General features: G+C 44.7%; 1 protein-coding gene across 3 annotated transcripts in view; it reads right to left on the minus strand.

Moving 5' to 3' along the window:
* SYN3 (synapsin III) overlaps positions 1 to 13,425 on the minus strand; it is a 196,137-nt gene that overhangs the window by 29,736 nt on the left and 152,976 nt on the right. For all 3 annotated transcript variants that reach the window (XM_080971721.1, XM_080971720.1, XM_080971722.1), the window contains exons 8-10: positions 5,396 to 5,538; positions 4,324 to 4,398; positions 1,809 to 1,911 (exon numbers count right to left, since the gene is read on the minus strand). In XM_080971721.1, the coding sequence (XP_080827847.1) occupies positions 1,809 to 1,911; positions 4,324 to 4,398; positions 5,396 to 5,538 (321 nt within the window). The remainder of the gene's footprint in view (positions 1 to 1,808; positions 1,912 to 4,323; positions 4,399 to 5,395; positions 5,539 to 13,425) is intronic.

A 13,425-nucleotide genomic window follows, 5' to 3' on the forward strand; every position in this document is an offset into this window, starting at 1 on the left:
TCAGAACCCTCGTATTGGTGGGATGATCGACCAGAGGAGCAGTTCCGCAGAAAGTGGATGGAGGGTCCAGGACGAGCAACGTCTCCAGGAGGAAGCGAGGGAGAGACGGACATGGACGTTTTCGGGGACGACCCGGGTTTCGAGCACGGCGGCACAGAGATGGAAGCGGAGGTGACCGTCGTCGACGAGAGCAGGGAGGAAGAACCGGAAGACTTCAGATGGAGGCCCGCCACGGGGAGCGAACTGTATCCGACATTCGTCCCCCGGACACAGCAGCACCCAGCTCCCGCACCGGAAGGAGGGGAGGGGGGAAGAGGGGGCTTCGAGGGGGGGATGGATGTCAGGGGTTCAGGAGCAGAGGCAAGGGCAAGGGAGGAAACAGAGAGCGAGGGGGAGGAGGCAGAAGAAAAGATGAGTGATGACGACGACCCGAGATCTCCGAGTCTTTCCAGTGAATCAGAAGATTCACAGAAAGGAGCACCAGTGGCCAGGGCAAGGGGGGAGCCTAGGGGGACACCCCAGGAAGATAGAGCCAGAGGGGACTCAGAGGGGAGCAGTTGGAAATCGGGACCAGCGTCACCGCCAGAGAGCAGGGAAGAGGAAGAGCGCCAGGGATCAAGCGCTGGCAGCTCACAACAGGGGGGAGGGCACGAGTCAGGAGTGGCCACACCTCCATCGGGGAGCGAAGAAACGGTCAGACGGAAGGTGGAAGGTTTGGCGCGCGCGCCAAGTTCAAATGCACAGGAAGGTGGCGCAGTAGGCAGCCCGGAAAGGGAGCCAGGTCCTAAAGCCCGGCGCAAGGAGACAGGAGGGTCCGGGGGGTCGGCGTCAGAAGAATCCCGGAAGGAAGAGACCCCGGGGGGCAGAGGGACCCAGAGAAGAACAGTCAGGCGGAAAAGGTGGAGCAGGGCTAGGATATTAAGTTGGTGTACAAGGGGCGGAGACTCAGACAGAGCTTCGCCGATCTAACCATGAGACGTAGAGTTGCACGCAGCAGATTGAGAATGGAAACTGTAACTCAATAAAGACTTTTATTTAATGATCGCTGGCTAGCGTGATCCTCTGTGAGCTAGGATCTGGAAGCAGCTCTGACAATGGCTATTAGGGATACTGTAGTTGTATCCCGCATTAGAGATCCTGCACTGAGCAGAGGGGTTGGACCTCAAAGATTCCTTCCTGATATATGATTCCTTGACAATTGAGTGTTCTGTTTCTCAAACACCTGGAGAGGACTTTCAAGTGGGGAGGGACATTTCCTGTTGTTTCTCCCCAGCATGTGGGTCTCCCCAAGGCAGAATGCCTCTGAACATGGAAGTTTCATTTTGCTATCACTGCTAATAGCATCTCAGGCCAGCTAATTTCTGAGAGATCTGCTAGTTACAGACCCAGAGATACATCGCTTGAGAACAGCCTGAAGTAATCTGAGATACCTATGAGTCTATGATCAAGCCATTTGTTCTGATTCAGCATTAAAGAGTGGGCTTTCCTGGGGAAAGCGGTGTGTGTGTGTGTGTGTGTGTGTGTGTGAGCACTCAGATACAGACAAGGAAAGTGCTGACCTGTGCCTAGAAAGCGCAGGGCAAAAGTTAAGTGTGGATAAGTCCATTGTCAGATATACTCTGTGCTTCTATTAAATGAATGTGCATTGAATATATGGAGTGTGGTTGAATAAATGAATGAGGGGCACTTGCCATGCACAGGAGTTTCTACATACATGCATGCCTTTGTGTGTGTCAAATAATGTAATATATACTTCGTTACACATCCTTTTTGAATGATGCTTACATGCCACTCATTCAACCTCTTACCTCAATTATATAATCTTTTCCATCCTTGCTGTGGACAGCTTTGACTGCGCAGATGTCAAGGCCTCCAAACATCTCTGCAACAGAATCTGCCCAGAGTCGATATCTGCAAAAACCACATAAGATTGCTTGTAGAAACTGCAAAAAAATAACCCCAAATAGCCCCCTCTTCAGAGATATCAGTTTTCTTAACTTCCAGCCAAGTATATAAACATCTTATGAGGCTTGGAATGCATGGCTGACCCCATAGATTAATTCTGCAGTTGATTTCCTAGGCATTAAAGTAATCACTTTTATGGCCACAGCCAACAGCTCTGCAACCTAGTGAGAGAGCAGGAAGCAATCCTGGGCAAACACAAAGAGAAATTGGCCTGTTTATTTGTCTAGAGTTGTTACTTATCTATTGTGATAATCAAAATGTCTTCTCTCAATATAGTGCTTCTGTTTGAAGGGCATGGTGTCTATGCAGCACTCAAAGCACACAATTAGTCCCCCAGCCAGTTAGCACCATAGTTGTTAAAACAAATGTGTTGTGTGCACAGGACTGTGAAAGTCTGTGGTCACATAGTGGGCCGGTCAGATTATTACTAGGAACACAAGAGCAGCCCTGCAGGATCAGACCAAAGGCTTATCTAGTCCAATATCCAGTTTCCCACAGTAGCCAAGCAGATTCCTATTGGAAGCTTACAAGCAGGATGTGAGGGCAAATGTCTCTTGCTGTTGTTCTCCAGTGCCTTGCATCTTGAGGCATGATGCTTCTAGTTCTGGATGCAGAACATAGCACCACAGCTATTAGCTGTGGGCAACCTTTTCTTCCGTGAAGTTGCCTAATTCTATTTTTTAAAGCCACATTATCTGGCAGTGAATTCCATAGTTTAACAATGCTAATGTGTGAGTACATTCTTACTCTTGCTTGTCCTGAATCTCCAACATTCAGCTCTTTATTGGCTAGCCCTCGGTTCTCATATTATAAGAGATGGAGAAAAATATCCCTCTTTTTCACTTTTCCCACACCTTGTGTAACTTTAATTGTGCACCCTCAGCAATTTGCCTGATCATTTTAGGTTGCCCTTTTCTGCACCTTTTCCAGCTCTACATTAACCTTTTTGAGAAGTCCTCTTTTGCATCTGGGTGCCTTAGCTGAGGCAGGAGGCATACCTCCGACAATTGCGGCTCATGTGTGATAGAGAAAGGAGGAGATCTCGATACCATTTCTGAATAATACCACCCTACCCACAATGCCGTTGCCATTGCATAATGAGGCAACAAAGCCCTTGGAGAAGGCAGAAAGAAAGGGGCCAGAGGTGATCATCTGAATACCTTTCTTGGCAGGGAAGTGGTGAAGTATAAATATATTCATACCGGTGAGCTAATTCTTTCCCACACTGGGTATGTATGAGGAGAGGGGTGCCAGGAATGGGCTGTTGACATTGAGGATTAACCCCATGAATCAGGCAGGTTCTCCATGCTAATACACAAGGCACTGCAAGGCCGGTGCAGCAGGGAGGACCGCATGAAACTGATGAGCAAAGGGTTTTGCACTGTTCATGCAAGGACTGATGAAGAGGGATTGGAGAGGCAGGATGGTGAATATTTCTTGGTTCAAAATCTGTATAAGTACAGATATGAAATTTGTTAGCTGGTCTCATTCAAGGCCTTAATGCAGGAGTGAGTGCGGATAACAAGGAGGCACTTCAGTGCAAACTGCAGCTTCTTTCTGTGGATGTGTACATAGGAATCGGCCCTGTATCATATCATATCAAATCAAATCAAATCAAATCAAATCAAATCATTCCATCTACAGTAGCTCAATGCTCTTTGCACTAGTGGTACCCAATGTGGGCTACAGCTCCCATCATTCCTGTCCATTGGCCATGCTGGCTGGGCCCAATGGGAGTTGGAGGCCAATAACATTGGGAGGTCACTATTCATGACCTATGCTGACTGGCAGCCATCCTGTGGGGTTTTGCATGGTTCTCCAGCCCTGCTTGGAAATGATAGGGACTGAACCTGGTCTTCTGCATGCAAAGCACATCCTGTACCACTGAGCTTCAGCCCTTCCCCTGAGACGTATTGAAATATACAGTGTCAATTTACAAAGATCACATATGACTATCGTCATGTGGGTTGAACCCTGGAAGCTTTCTGTGTAGGAGTCTCATCATTATGCGACCTGAGTCTGAGAAAGAGCAGTTTAAGCTTATTGTGGCTGCCTCTTTTGGCTTTAAGATTAGGGATGGGGAACAGCCATCCCTCTTGTGCCCACCCCATCTGGGCAAAATAATGTTTAGCTGGGGGAAGCAGGCAGGTAGACTTCTGAGGTGGAAAGGCATTCACAGGTGCAATGCTCTATTTTTTCTGAGAGCCAATTGCTGCTCACCCCAGTCAAGAATGCAAAATGCAAACAGAACCTCCGTGCTACAGTGTATTTGGGATAATGGTTAATGAAGCCCAAGACCCAAGCCTATCAGATTGACCCAAATATTGCATTTTGGCTGCAGCCCCTCCTGCTCATTACCTCTCAGTCATGGCGATCTGTTCCAACATGGCAGAACCTGTGTTTGCTTTCCAGTTTCCAGAGATCGATGTCCTCCTGGGAAAAACAAACACACCACATGCGGACAATAAATTCCCCCAAACACTATGATTTCCTCTCCATATTAAAGAAAGGAGGGTGGGAATGAGGGAGGGTGTTGGCAGGGTACCCTTCCTCAGCCCTGTGCTCCTCTTTGCTCTTAAGCCATTGCCGACGCCCTAGTCAATGTGTAACTCCATCTGGAGGCTGGGAAGTTCTCTCTGTGTGCTGGCATCCTCCTGCTTAGTTACATCTTCATCCAAATGCTGGCTGGGTAGTCTTATATTGGCCTTATGAACTCTCTTCTGGGTATGTCAGGCTTTGTACAGTAGAAGAGTCTGTGAAAAGCCTGCGGAATAATTAACCTCGTGCTCTGTAGTGTAGAATTTAAACGGCACAGGAGGCTCCATGCCAGAAGAGCTGAGAGAAAGCTTCCCACAGACATCAGTGGGCTTTAGAGCTGGTTGTGAAAAGGGGGCGATGTGAAACTCTAAAGAAAAGGGAAACACTGGCTTTCATTGAGCCTGCTTTCCATTGTAATGACAGCCTGCTGGAAATGCAGCTATCTCTGCCACCATAAAAGTCAATGGTTCTAAAAGCCACCCACCAGCTTCTCCCGGTGACTTCTCAAGAGTTATTAAAGGGCACGAGTCTCCTTTCTCCTAACTAGCTGTTGAGGTCTGCTCATGCTGCTTGTGCCGCTGGCAAACATAGTCTTCCGGGCTTTGCGTTCAGGAGGAGCGCAGCAGTCACAAAGACTGCCCAGACATACGATCAGACATTGCACTTGTCAGATCTCACAGGCCACAGCTGAGCAACATCAGGACTGATCTGTGTCATAGAATGGGGATCAGAAGAACATTTTTGCTTAAGACACGTTGTTCTCCACAATTAGCATTTAGGAGAAGAAAAAAGTGCATTCAGTTTTGAACATGAATACCTTTAAAAATAAACAAACCAACAGAGCAGCTTTGCTTCCCGCCCCACCCAGTCCCAAACTTGACAGCAAACTCACATGTAAGCTTTGTAATTGTTGCCAATTTTCTGGATTCGAATATCATATTTGGAATCAATGAAAGTCTCCGTTGTGACGTATGTTTTGGCCATGGCTACCACACTTGCGATGTCTTGGAAGTCAAGCTGGTTCTCAACTTTCACCTTTGGTTGATGAAAGGTGGAAAAAGAATATGTGTGAGAGTGTGTAAAAAAGTGCAGCATTAGTGTATGAGTACTACAAACTAGCAAAATATTGATCATAATAATATTCTTGCTTATTAAGATTATAAGACAATGACGCTTATGGGTAAATGAACATGGTTGTTGTTGTTCATTAGCAAATTCTGGAAGTGGAGAAAAAAAGCAACAAAACCATACTTTTAAGTGTTTTCTAGGAGGTTAGAAGAAAGCTGCCTTCGATCGAGTCAGACTGAAATATACTTGGAGTCGAGTGTGAATTTCATGCTCTTTATTCAGCTCATAGTAGCAATGAATGAAACTTTCCCTGAAATGTCTAGCTATATATACATTATTTACACAATGGGCCCTGTGTGATTGGCTAATTCCAGGCTGCTCCTGTAGGCCAATCAGGTTGCGGATTCACCTCCTCCAGAAGCCTGATTGGCTGCTCCCGCAGGCCAATCAGGTTGCTGATTTACTTCATCCAGGAGCCTGATTGGCTGCTCCTGCACTTCCACCTGGAGCTGGATTTGGTGGCTCCTGCGGACGAATCAGATTGCTGCATTCTGGATCCTATTGTTCTAGGATTCAGCACAGTACATAACACAGACTATTGGTCCATCTAGCTCAGTAGTATCGGCTGAACTCTCCAGGCTTTCAGACAGGGGACCTGCCCACCCCCGTACCTGGAGATGTTGGCGATTGAACCCTGGGACCTTCTGCTTGCAAAGCAGATATTCGTTCCATTTATACAACCTAAAGCACCACCCATGCACAGGGAGAAAGCCCAAGGTTTGTATAAGTATAAAAAAAAAATATTTAGGGGGAAATTCAAAATGTGTGTGAAGGTGGGTGAGTGTATGGGGTGCCTCTCCCAAACAGTCTACTGGTGATTGAGTACTCTCAGTGGCCATGGATGACTACTGGGATGAGAAAAATGGGAAACTGAGGGCGAGGTAGACTTGAACAGAATGCCTGGAAGCCTGAACAAAAGCACTCTATACGGCAGCAGCATTGTTGTTGTTGTTTTAGTTATTCTTTTGCATGTCCTAAGGATGGGGCAGGAATATGTTTGGTCCATTTTTTTCAGCAGTTGATGTGAACCAATGATCCTGGATTTGCTTATGGGTTGTAATGCATCTCCCAGTCTCATTAAATACTTCCCAGGATTTTGCAGTGGGTTTTTGATGCAGAAAAAGGGTGCATGAAAGTGTTGGCTTTTTGCAGTATGGTAGCGCTGCAGAGAGCTTGCTGGGGAGACCATGCATTAAAAAGGGACTCAAAAATAACTTAAACAAGGTTTTAATTACAAAAACAAAAACTCCTTTTACACTAAATACATTAACAAACAAACATGACCCAACCACCAACCCATCCCCCAGGGGAATGGGAGAGCTAGGTGCTGCTCCTTATATACTACACCCAATTGCTGACACAGCTTAATCAATACAACTCAGCAGCACCTGCTATGTTTCACAGCTGTAAAGCTGGGTCTCGTTATCTTGCTCTGGCCCTTGCTCTGGCCCCTTAAAGACATACACATCGGGTGGAACAATGATGAACCTTTACATTTAAAGAAACCATTCAACAGAAAGCACAGGTTGGTATCCAATGAAGTGCTTCCACTAGCACATGGTCTTTTGGCTACACAACGGAACTTCCCATCCCTCTCCTCCAACTGCGTGCCTTCTACACCCTCCCCATATCAGATCCAAGATGGTGGTCGAAAACCCAGAACATATTTAGGGAATGGAGCAGGTGAGAAGAGAAGAGAGAGGGAGAGTTTCGTTGCTGAGAAATAAATCCTTGCATTAGTGGAAGTAGTTAGATAGCTATCATTCTTACAGTTTACATTTTTAAAAAATCATTCAAGATTCACATTCTACTGGTGACTACTGTATTGAAAAGCATGCATTTTATGTAACATTAAAAAAATTTTTTTACAAAAAGGTGCAAAAATGCACACAATGGGACCGAGAAGACCTGTGACTCTGTATCAGCGTGAACAAAACAGAATGGAATTAGCAGCTCAGCCCATCCCTATTATTTCCCCATAAATGCTTACAATCCAGCTGCCTCCACTAGCATCTATTACACAGATAGAGACATAGGAGATCTGGAACTTGTGTCTTTAGAAGGGAATGATGTGGGCCTAAGAATAGTGTCTCTCAAATACAAGTGAACCTCATGTCCAGGCCGCTGTCAGATCTAAATTGGGTTCTGCTTTATCTGTCAGGCCAGTTACTTTATGGGATAGACAGATGGTTGTCACGGAAACCAAGAAGTCCTAAGCTAGTCATCATGAGTCAGCCTTGATCTGTATGTAGCTCTGCAAAACTCTGAGAACAATGAGTCTCTTGTGAACATAATTATTATCCGGCCTCGTACCACACCTATAATTCAAGCTCTAGCACTCCCTAGTATTCCATACTTCTTATGGGGATGCATCAGATCTCAGATACTAGAATAAACACACAACTTTATCTTCAGCTCCACTTAGTGGACTCCCCTATTCTCCAGTGTGTAGCTTATTTGGAAATTTTGATCTGGTGGGTGTTACTATCAGCTGATAGAAGTGTAGCTACTCTGTGGAAACGAAATGATAAGCAACAGATGTATTGATGTCAATTAGAGTTTATTTAGAGTCAGTCTGATGCAGAGCGTGCGAGTGTGTGTTTTTAAAAAAGCTACCACTGATTTGTTGTTGTATTTATATCAGGCCTATTTAAGTTGAAGCACTTTATAAAACTAATAAATCTCATGCAGTTTTGGCAGAATGCCTCTACAGAATCTCGCAGCTGAAGTCCTGTCTCCATTAAATGAGGCACAGGCATGAAATGAAAGGGGCAAAATGCAGTCAGTCAGAAAGGATGAGAAAGAGAGCATGCAAAAGCATAAATTAGAAGATGCATTTTTGAAATCACCATCAATAATAATCATGTTTGAGTCCAACCCTTACTCTAAGGAGCAAAGAGGGCTACCTGGGTATGTCAGGGATTGAACCCGGGACCTTAGGCTAATGCTCTGTCACAGAATGACTGCTCTTTCCCAGGTCTGAACAGGGCCACCATCTCATAGAAAGAAGCAGTGTGTGTGTGTGTGTGTGTGTGTGTAACATCCATGTTTAAATACTTCTAAAAGGGCACATTTATTTTGACTCCTCTTAAGAATGAATTCAGTCTCCCTCAAATGGAACAGACGTCTTGCAAAATCGCAAATGTACAATTTACCATCTATTTGCTAAACTGTGTGATGTCCGTTTGCTCAGCAAGGTACTCTTTCTAAAACTAGCAGCTGCAGCTTCCTACGGAGATTGCATGACTAGTTGTGAAAGCTTCAGACACTTGTATTGACAAATGCTTTCCAATCAGCACAAAAAGTTTCACCAGAAAGGTGCTAAGAAGACTTTGCTGGCACCAAGGGAGGCTTCCCTTGGAATGCAAACAACAGCTTTGGGGAGGCTATTTTTGATGGGACTGTGGCAGGGTTAAGATCCTCCCTCTCATCCCAAGGCTGCACTCATGCAAATAACAGGGGGAGGGGAGCCTAACAAAAATGTGCATGTGGTTAAATACATTCAAGCATTAACCTCATGTTTAGTTTGGGCCTGAGTTTCATCTTTGATCTTTATTTAGCTTGAGCACCAGTGCAGCTCCTGCTAACTCAGTACTTGTACAGGGTTGCAGTCAATGTTATGGTAAGCTAAAAATGATTTAGCAGTATACTTGTTCCACTGCCAAAACGTTTTTGAACGAACTTTGTCGTACAATAGATTGTGCTGTCTGTTCTGCAACAAGTTTCCACTAGCGCAACTGTTGCACTGGATTTCTCTGTTGCACAACATGAAATGTCGCCCGTCTGGTAGCGCAAGACCCCTTGTGCTAGTGGATAGAGAATGTGGGATTCAGTCCTAAGCAAGTAAGGGTAGGAACCCATGATCCCTGGGAAGGCATGCCTTTCCAGGTGCCATGGGATAGAATGGATCTACCCCTTCAGTGTAGGAGACAGAGGCCTGATAATGGAGAAGAAGATATGGTGGATGCTCTCTCTTGATCTTCACTGGATCCTCTAACTTCAACTGATGTTTTAACATTAGGAAGGCCTAAAAGGGTTATGCTACGGGGAGGACTAGGAAGCAGCTTAGCACACTCTAAGCCAGTGAGAAAGATAGGTAAGCTAAGAAGCTCATCCAATGCACCCCCTTTTAATTCTTTCTCATTTTTCAGTCAGGTGCCCTTCTTGGACAACTTTAGGTACCTGCTTAAAACCATTTTATCTTATGGCAAACCTACCCAGACACATTTATTATAAAAATCTGTTGATTTTATCTGCATTTTTAATCATTTTATTATGTATACTTGTTTTTAAATTTTGTTAATTTTATTTGTATTTTTTTGAGAAATATTTTACACCATTTTTTTTGTAAACCACCTAAGGAATTTCCTTTCTTGAATAAGAAGCTTATATATTATGTGTTGTGTGTGTGTGTGTGTGTGTGTGTGTGTGTGTGTTAAATTGTTTGCAATGGGAGAGAAGCTGTTTTTTTTAAGTTGCAAAAAGCAGAGAGGAACACTAGAGCATTCTTCTGCCCTCATTTCTGCCCTGAAGGAATTTCCGTGCACTGCTCTGGTTCGCCAGAAGCAGCTTAGTCATGCTGGCCTCATGACCCAGCAGCTGTGTGTAGACAAACGCCGGCTCCCTCAGTCTATAGAGTGAGATGAGCGTGCAACTGCAGAATCGTCCGCGACTGGACCTAATGGTCAGGGGTACCTTTACCTTTAGGCTTGAGCCTGGCAGGGCTCCAGGTATGATAGTTAAACCATTTTTGGATCCCCTCCCTATAGAACACTGAGGGTGGTCACTTATGCATTGCCAAAAAAGGGAGGTGCTGATTTGCATAAAAGTGCTTGTAATAATTTATGTGCATATGTGCAAATTTAGAAATAATTCAAGTAGAAATGGAATACATCTCACCGTACCAGGGACCACCGACCAGATGGCCTGTGTGTCTGCTCAGTATGCTGTTCAGTTGTTAGGAGTTGGTGGACAAACTTCAAGGCTGGCTGTTGCTTTCTCTTCTTATGGCTTTTTAGCTTTAAACCAAATTTGGACTGGACAACCCTTTAAACAGAGGACAGTCCACTGTAAAGTAGGACAGATTGTTATCCTACAAAAACTTATGTGTGGTGCAAACCAACACATATATACCACCTCCAATCTCCTCTTAAGGGCCTAGGGAGGGGAAAAGGTGGAGTTGCCTTCCCTTATACAGTGGTACCTCAGTTTAAGAACAGCCCTGTTTACAAAATATTTGGTATAAGAACTCCGCAAAACCGGAAGTATTGTTCCAGTTAGCGAACTTTACCTCGGTCTGTGAACGGAAGCCAAACAGTAGAAGGGCACTGGCACTGGGAGGCCTCATTAGGGAAAGCGCGCCTCAGTTTAAGAACGGACCTCCAGAATGAATTAAGTTTGTAAACCGAGGTACCACTATACAGGATTTCCCAGATTAGTCTGAGGGCAAGGGTGGGAGGGTGTCCTTGCGATTTTGCTGACATATGCAACCACTTATATTGGTATTTTGCCCAAATTGGCTCAACCCATTTTATTAGATTTTGGTGGCTCTTGTACTATTTCAGATTCTCTATGGGGAGGGAAAAGCAAAAGGGTTTTGTACTGGGGGAGAAAATTCAGCGAAGTCCAAAAGTCCACTCTTGAATATACTGAAGAGTAAATGGTGAAAAAGCAGAGTGCTGAATTTTTTAAAAGAATAACCTTGCCGAGCTTCTTTTCATCAAGACAGAAGAGAGAGGAAGATCAGACAAATCTCAGGACTCAGGAAATTAGGTTCAAGTGTCCCTTATGGCTTTAATTCCTGTGTCACTGCCCTCCTTGCACATCATTCCATCACCCTTCAATTCCATTAACCTCTCCTTTTTGGGGAGTGAAGTTGTACTATAAATGAAAAGTGAAAGTATCTGGAGAACAGATGTATATTTTGGCTCCTTTACAAACAGAAGGTAATGGAAATTTCAAGAGACTGTTCCCATGGAACACATTTTGTTGAGTTTGTGTGTGTGTGTTTCTGTCTCAAGGGGTTTGAATTAAGGAGACAATATGGGTGCTGCTAATTCAGTGTTTAATAAACTTTTCTGAAGTTCATGTCACGTATTTGGCCCTTGGTGGGTGGGAGTTGCTACAGCTGTAATTGTGAAACTAGTTTCAGACTAGACATGATTCCTTCCTCTTTTAAAATATAAGCAAAGCTATATTGGGCCAGACCTTTGATTTCACTTAGCTTAGTAACCCAATTCAGATAAGAGCCAGAAAGTCTGTAAGGAATTGAGGAAAAATTGCTGTTTTCGGCAGTAAAGTCTAACTTTCCACCTCCTTAGTATCAACAATGCCCCTTACAGAACTCAGCAGGGATGAGAATGGGAATAAAATAGAATTAGTTGGCTCTTCCTGTCATTGGTTCTGGACCAACCTACTGTTGATCTCTCTGCTTTCCACCCTACCAGTCTTACTGGGCACCAGCCACCATGGGAAAAGGGTCATGTTGTCTGTTGACACTTGCTCACAGAATTCAGGCTCTAGGTATAGATGCTGGGAACATAACTGCTTTAGGGTTTTATGTAGCTCCCTAGCTGTTGACATCCATCTGTCTTGGGAGACAGTGGAAGAGTGTGCCTTCGGGGGTGAAGTCAAACCGCTGCAGAGTTGCAGTGCCTGCTGTGGCTGTAGAGACAGTGGGAGAGTAAACACTCAAGATGTTAACTGGACTGGTTTAGAGGTGAGCAAGTGTTCTGAACCCTCAGTTGGTGGTTCTACCTGCAAAACCTATGAGATTTTTCAGGATGCCTTTCTTGCCAGAAAAAGGTGTAGTTCTTCTCTTGGAAGCTGTCATTTGAAGCGCATCTGCTCTCCTGTAGAGCAGCAACGTCAGTGTTGAGATTTTTCAGCTCATGGTCAATGATGGCTATCTTCCATGAGTTGTTGACCTGAAGCAGATTGGTGGACAAGCCAGGACAGGTAGTCCTGGCGTTCCAGCTGTCAAGGCACAAGAGGGTTTCTTTCTTTCTTTTTTTGCCTGCTGCAGTTTGGTCCCCTTGTTGAGTGGTATTCTGAACTCCAAGCACTCACTGAAGCAGGTGAACAGTGGTAGGTCAGCACTTTATTGACTGGGGGGCTGCCTGGTTTAAAGTGGGCGATAACTGACCAGTGAGACACAATGATATCTCCTATCAACAAAGGCAAGTGATAGCCTTCATACAGTATGCCAATCAAGTTGAGCTTATAACTCATAACTTCTGCCTTCCACACTGTTTTTGCTACGTTAGCAGCACCAAAGCGACCTCTCCAGGGCACAAGCCAGGGCAATGTGTATGGAGTTTGCTAGCAGGCATCCTAATGCAAGCCTGCAGCAGGTTTCTTCTATGACAAGGGAAGAGAGAGGGAGGTCTAGAGGCAGGGATGTGCTTAAGGGGACATTACACTCTTAGTTCACTGAACTGAGCACAAGGATGACATGAATAATGAAAAGAAACTATGCTGGGAAGTTTTTGCCAATATGCTAGTGGCTCAGACCAAAGACTCAAGGCTGAACTGTAGGTTCTTGTGGGCCTGTGCTTGTTACATGACCCACTTCAGCCTATATGCTACTAAAATACTTAAAACCATTTTGTAGCATAGATATGCCCATGGTCAATTACTGATTTTATCAAAGAGGAAATGGTACGTTTCTATTCACTGTTTAAAAAAAATCTCTGCTCATAAGGAGTAATATTTTGATTTACTTAATCGCTTTTATATATACAGTGGTACCTTGGGTTACATACGCTTCAGGTTACATATGCTTCAGGTTACAGA

The sequence above is a fragment of the Podarcis pityusensis genome (assembly GCF_964106645.2).
Source record: "Podarcis pityusensis genome assembly, chromosome: 10".
NCBI classification, from domain to species: domain Eukaryota; kingdom Metazoa; phylum Chordata; class Lepidosauria; order Squamata; family Lacertidae; genus Podarcis; species Podarcis pityusensis.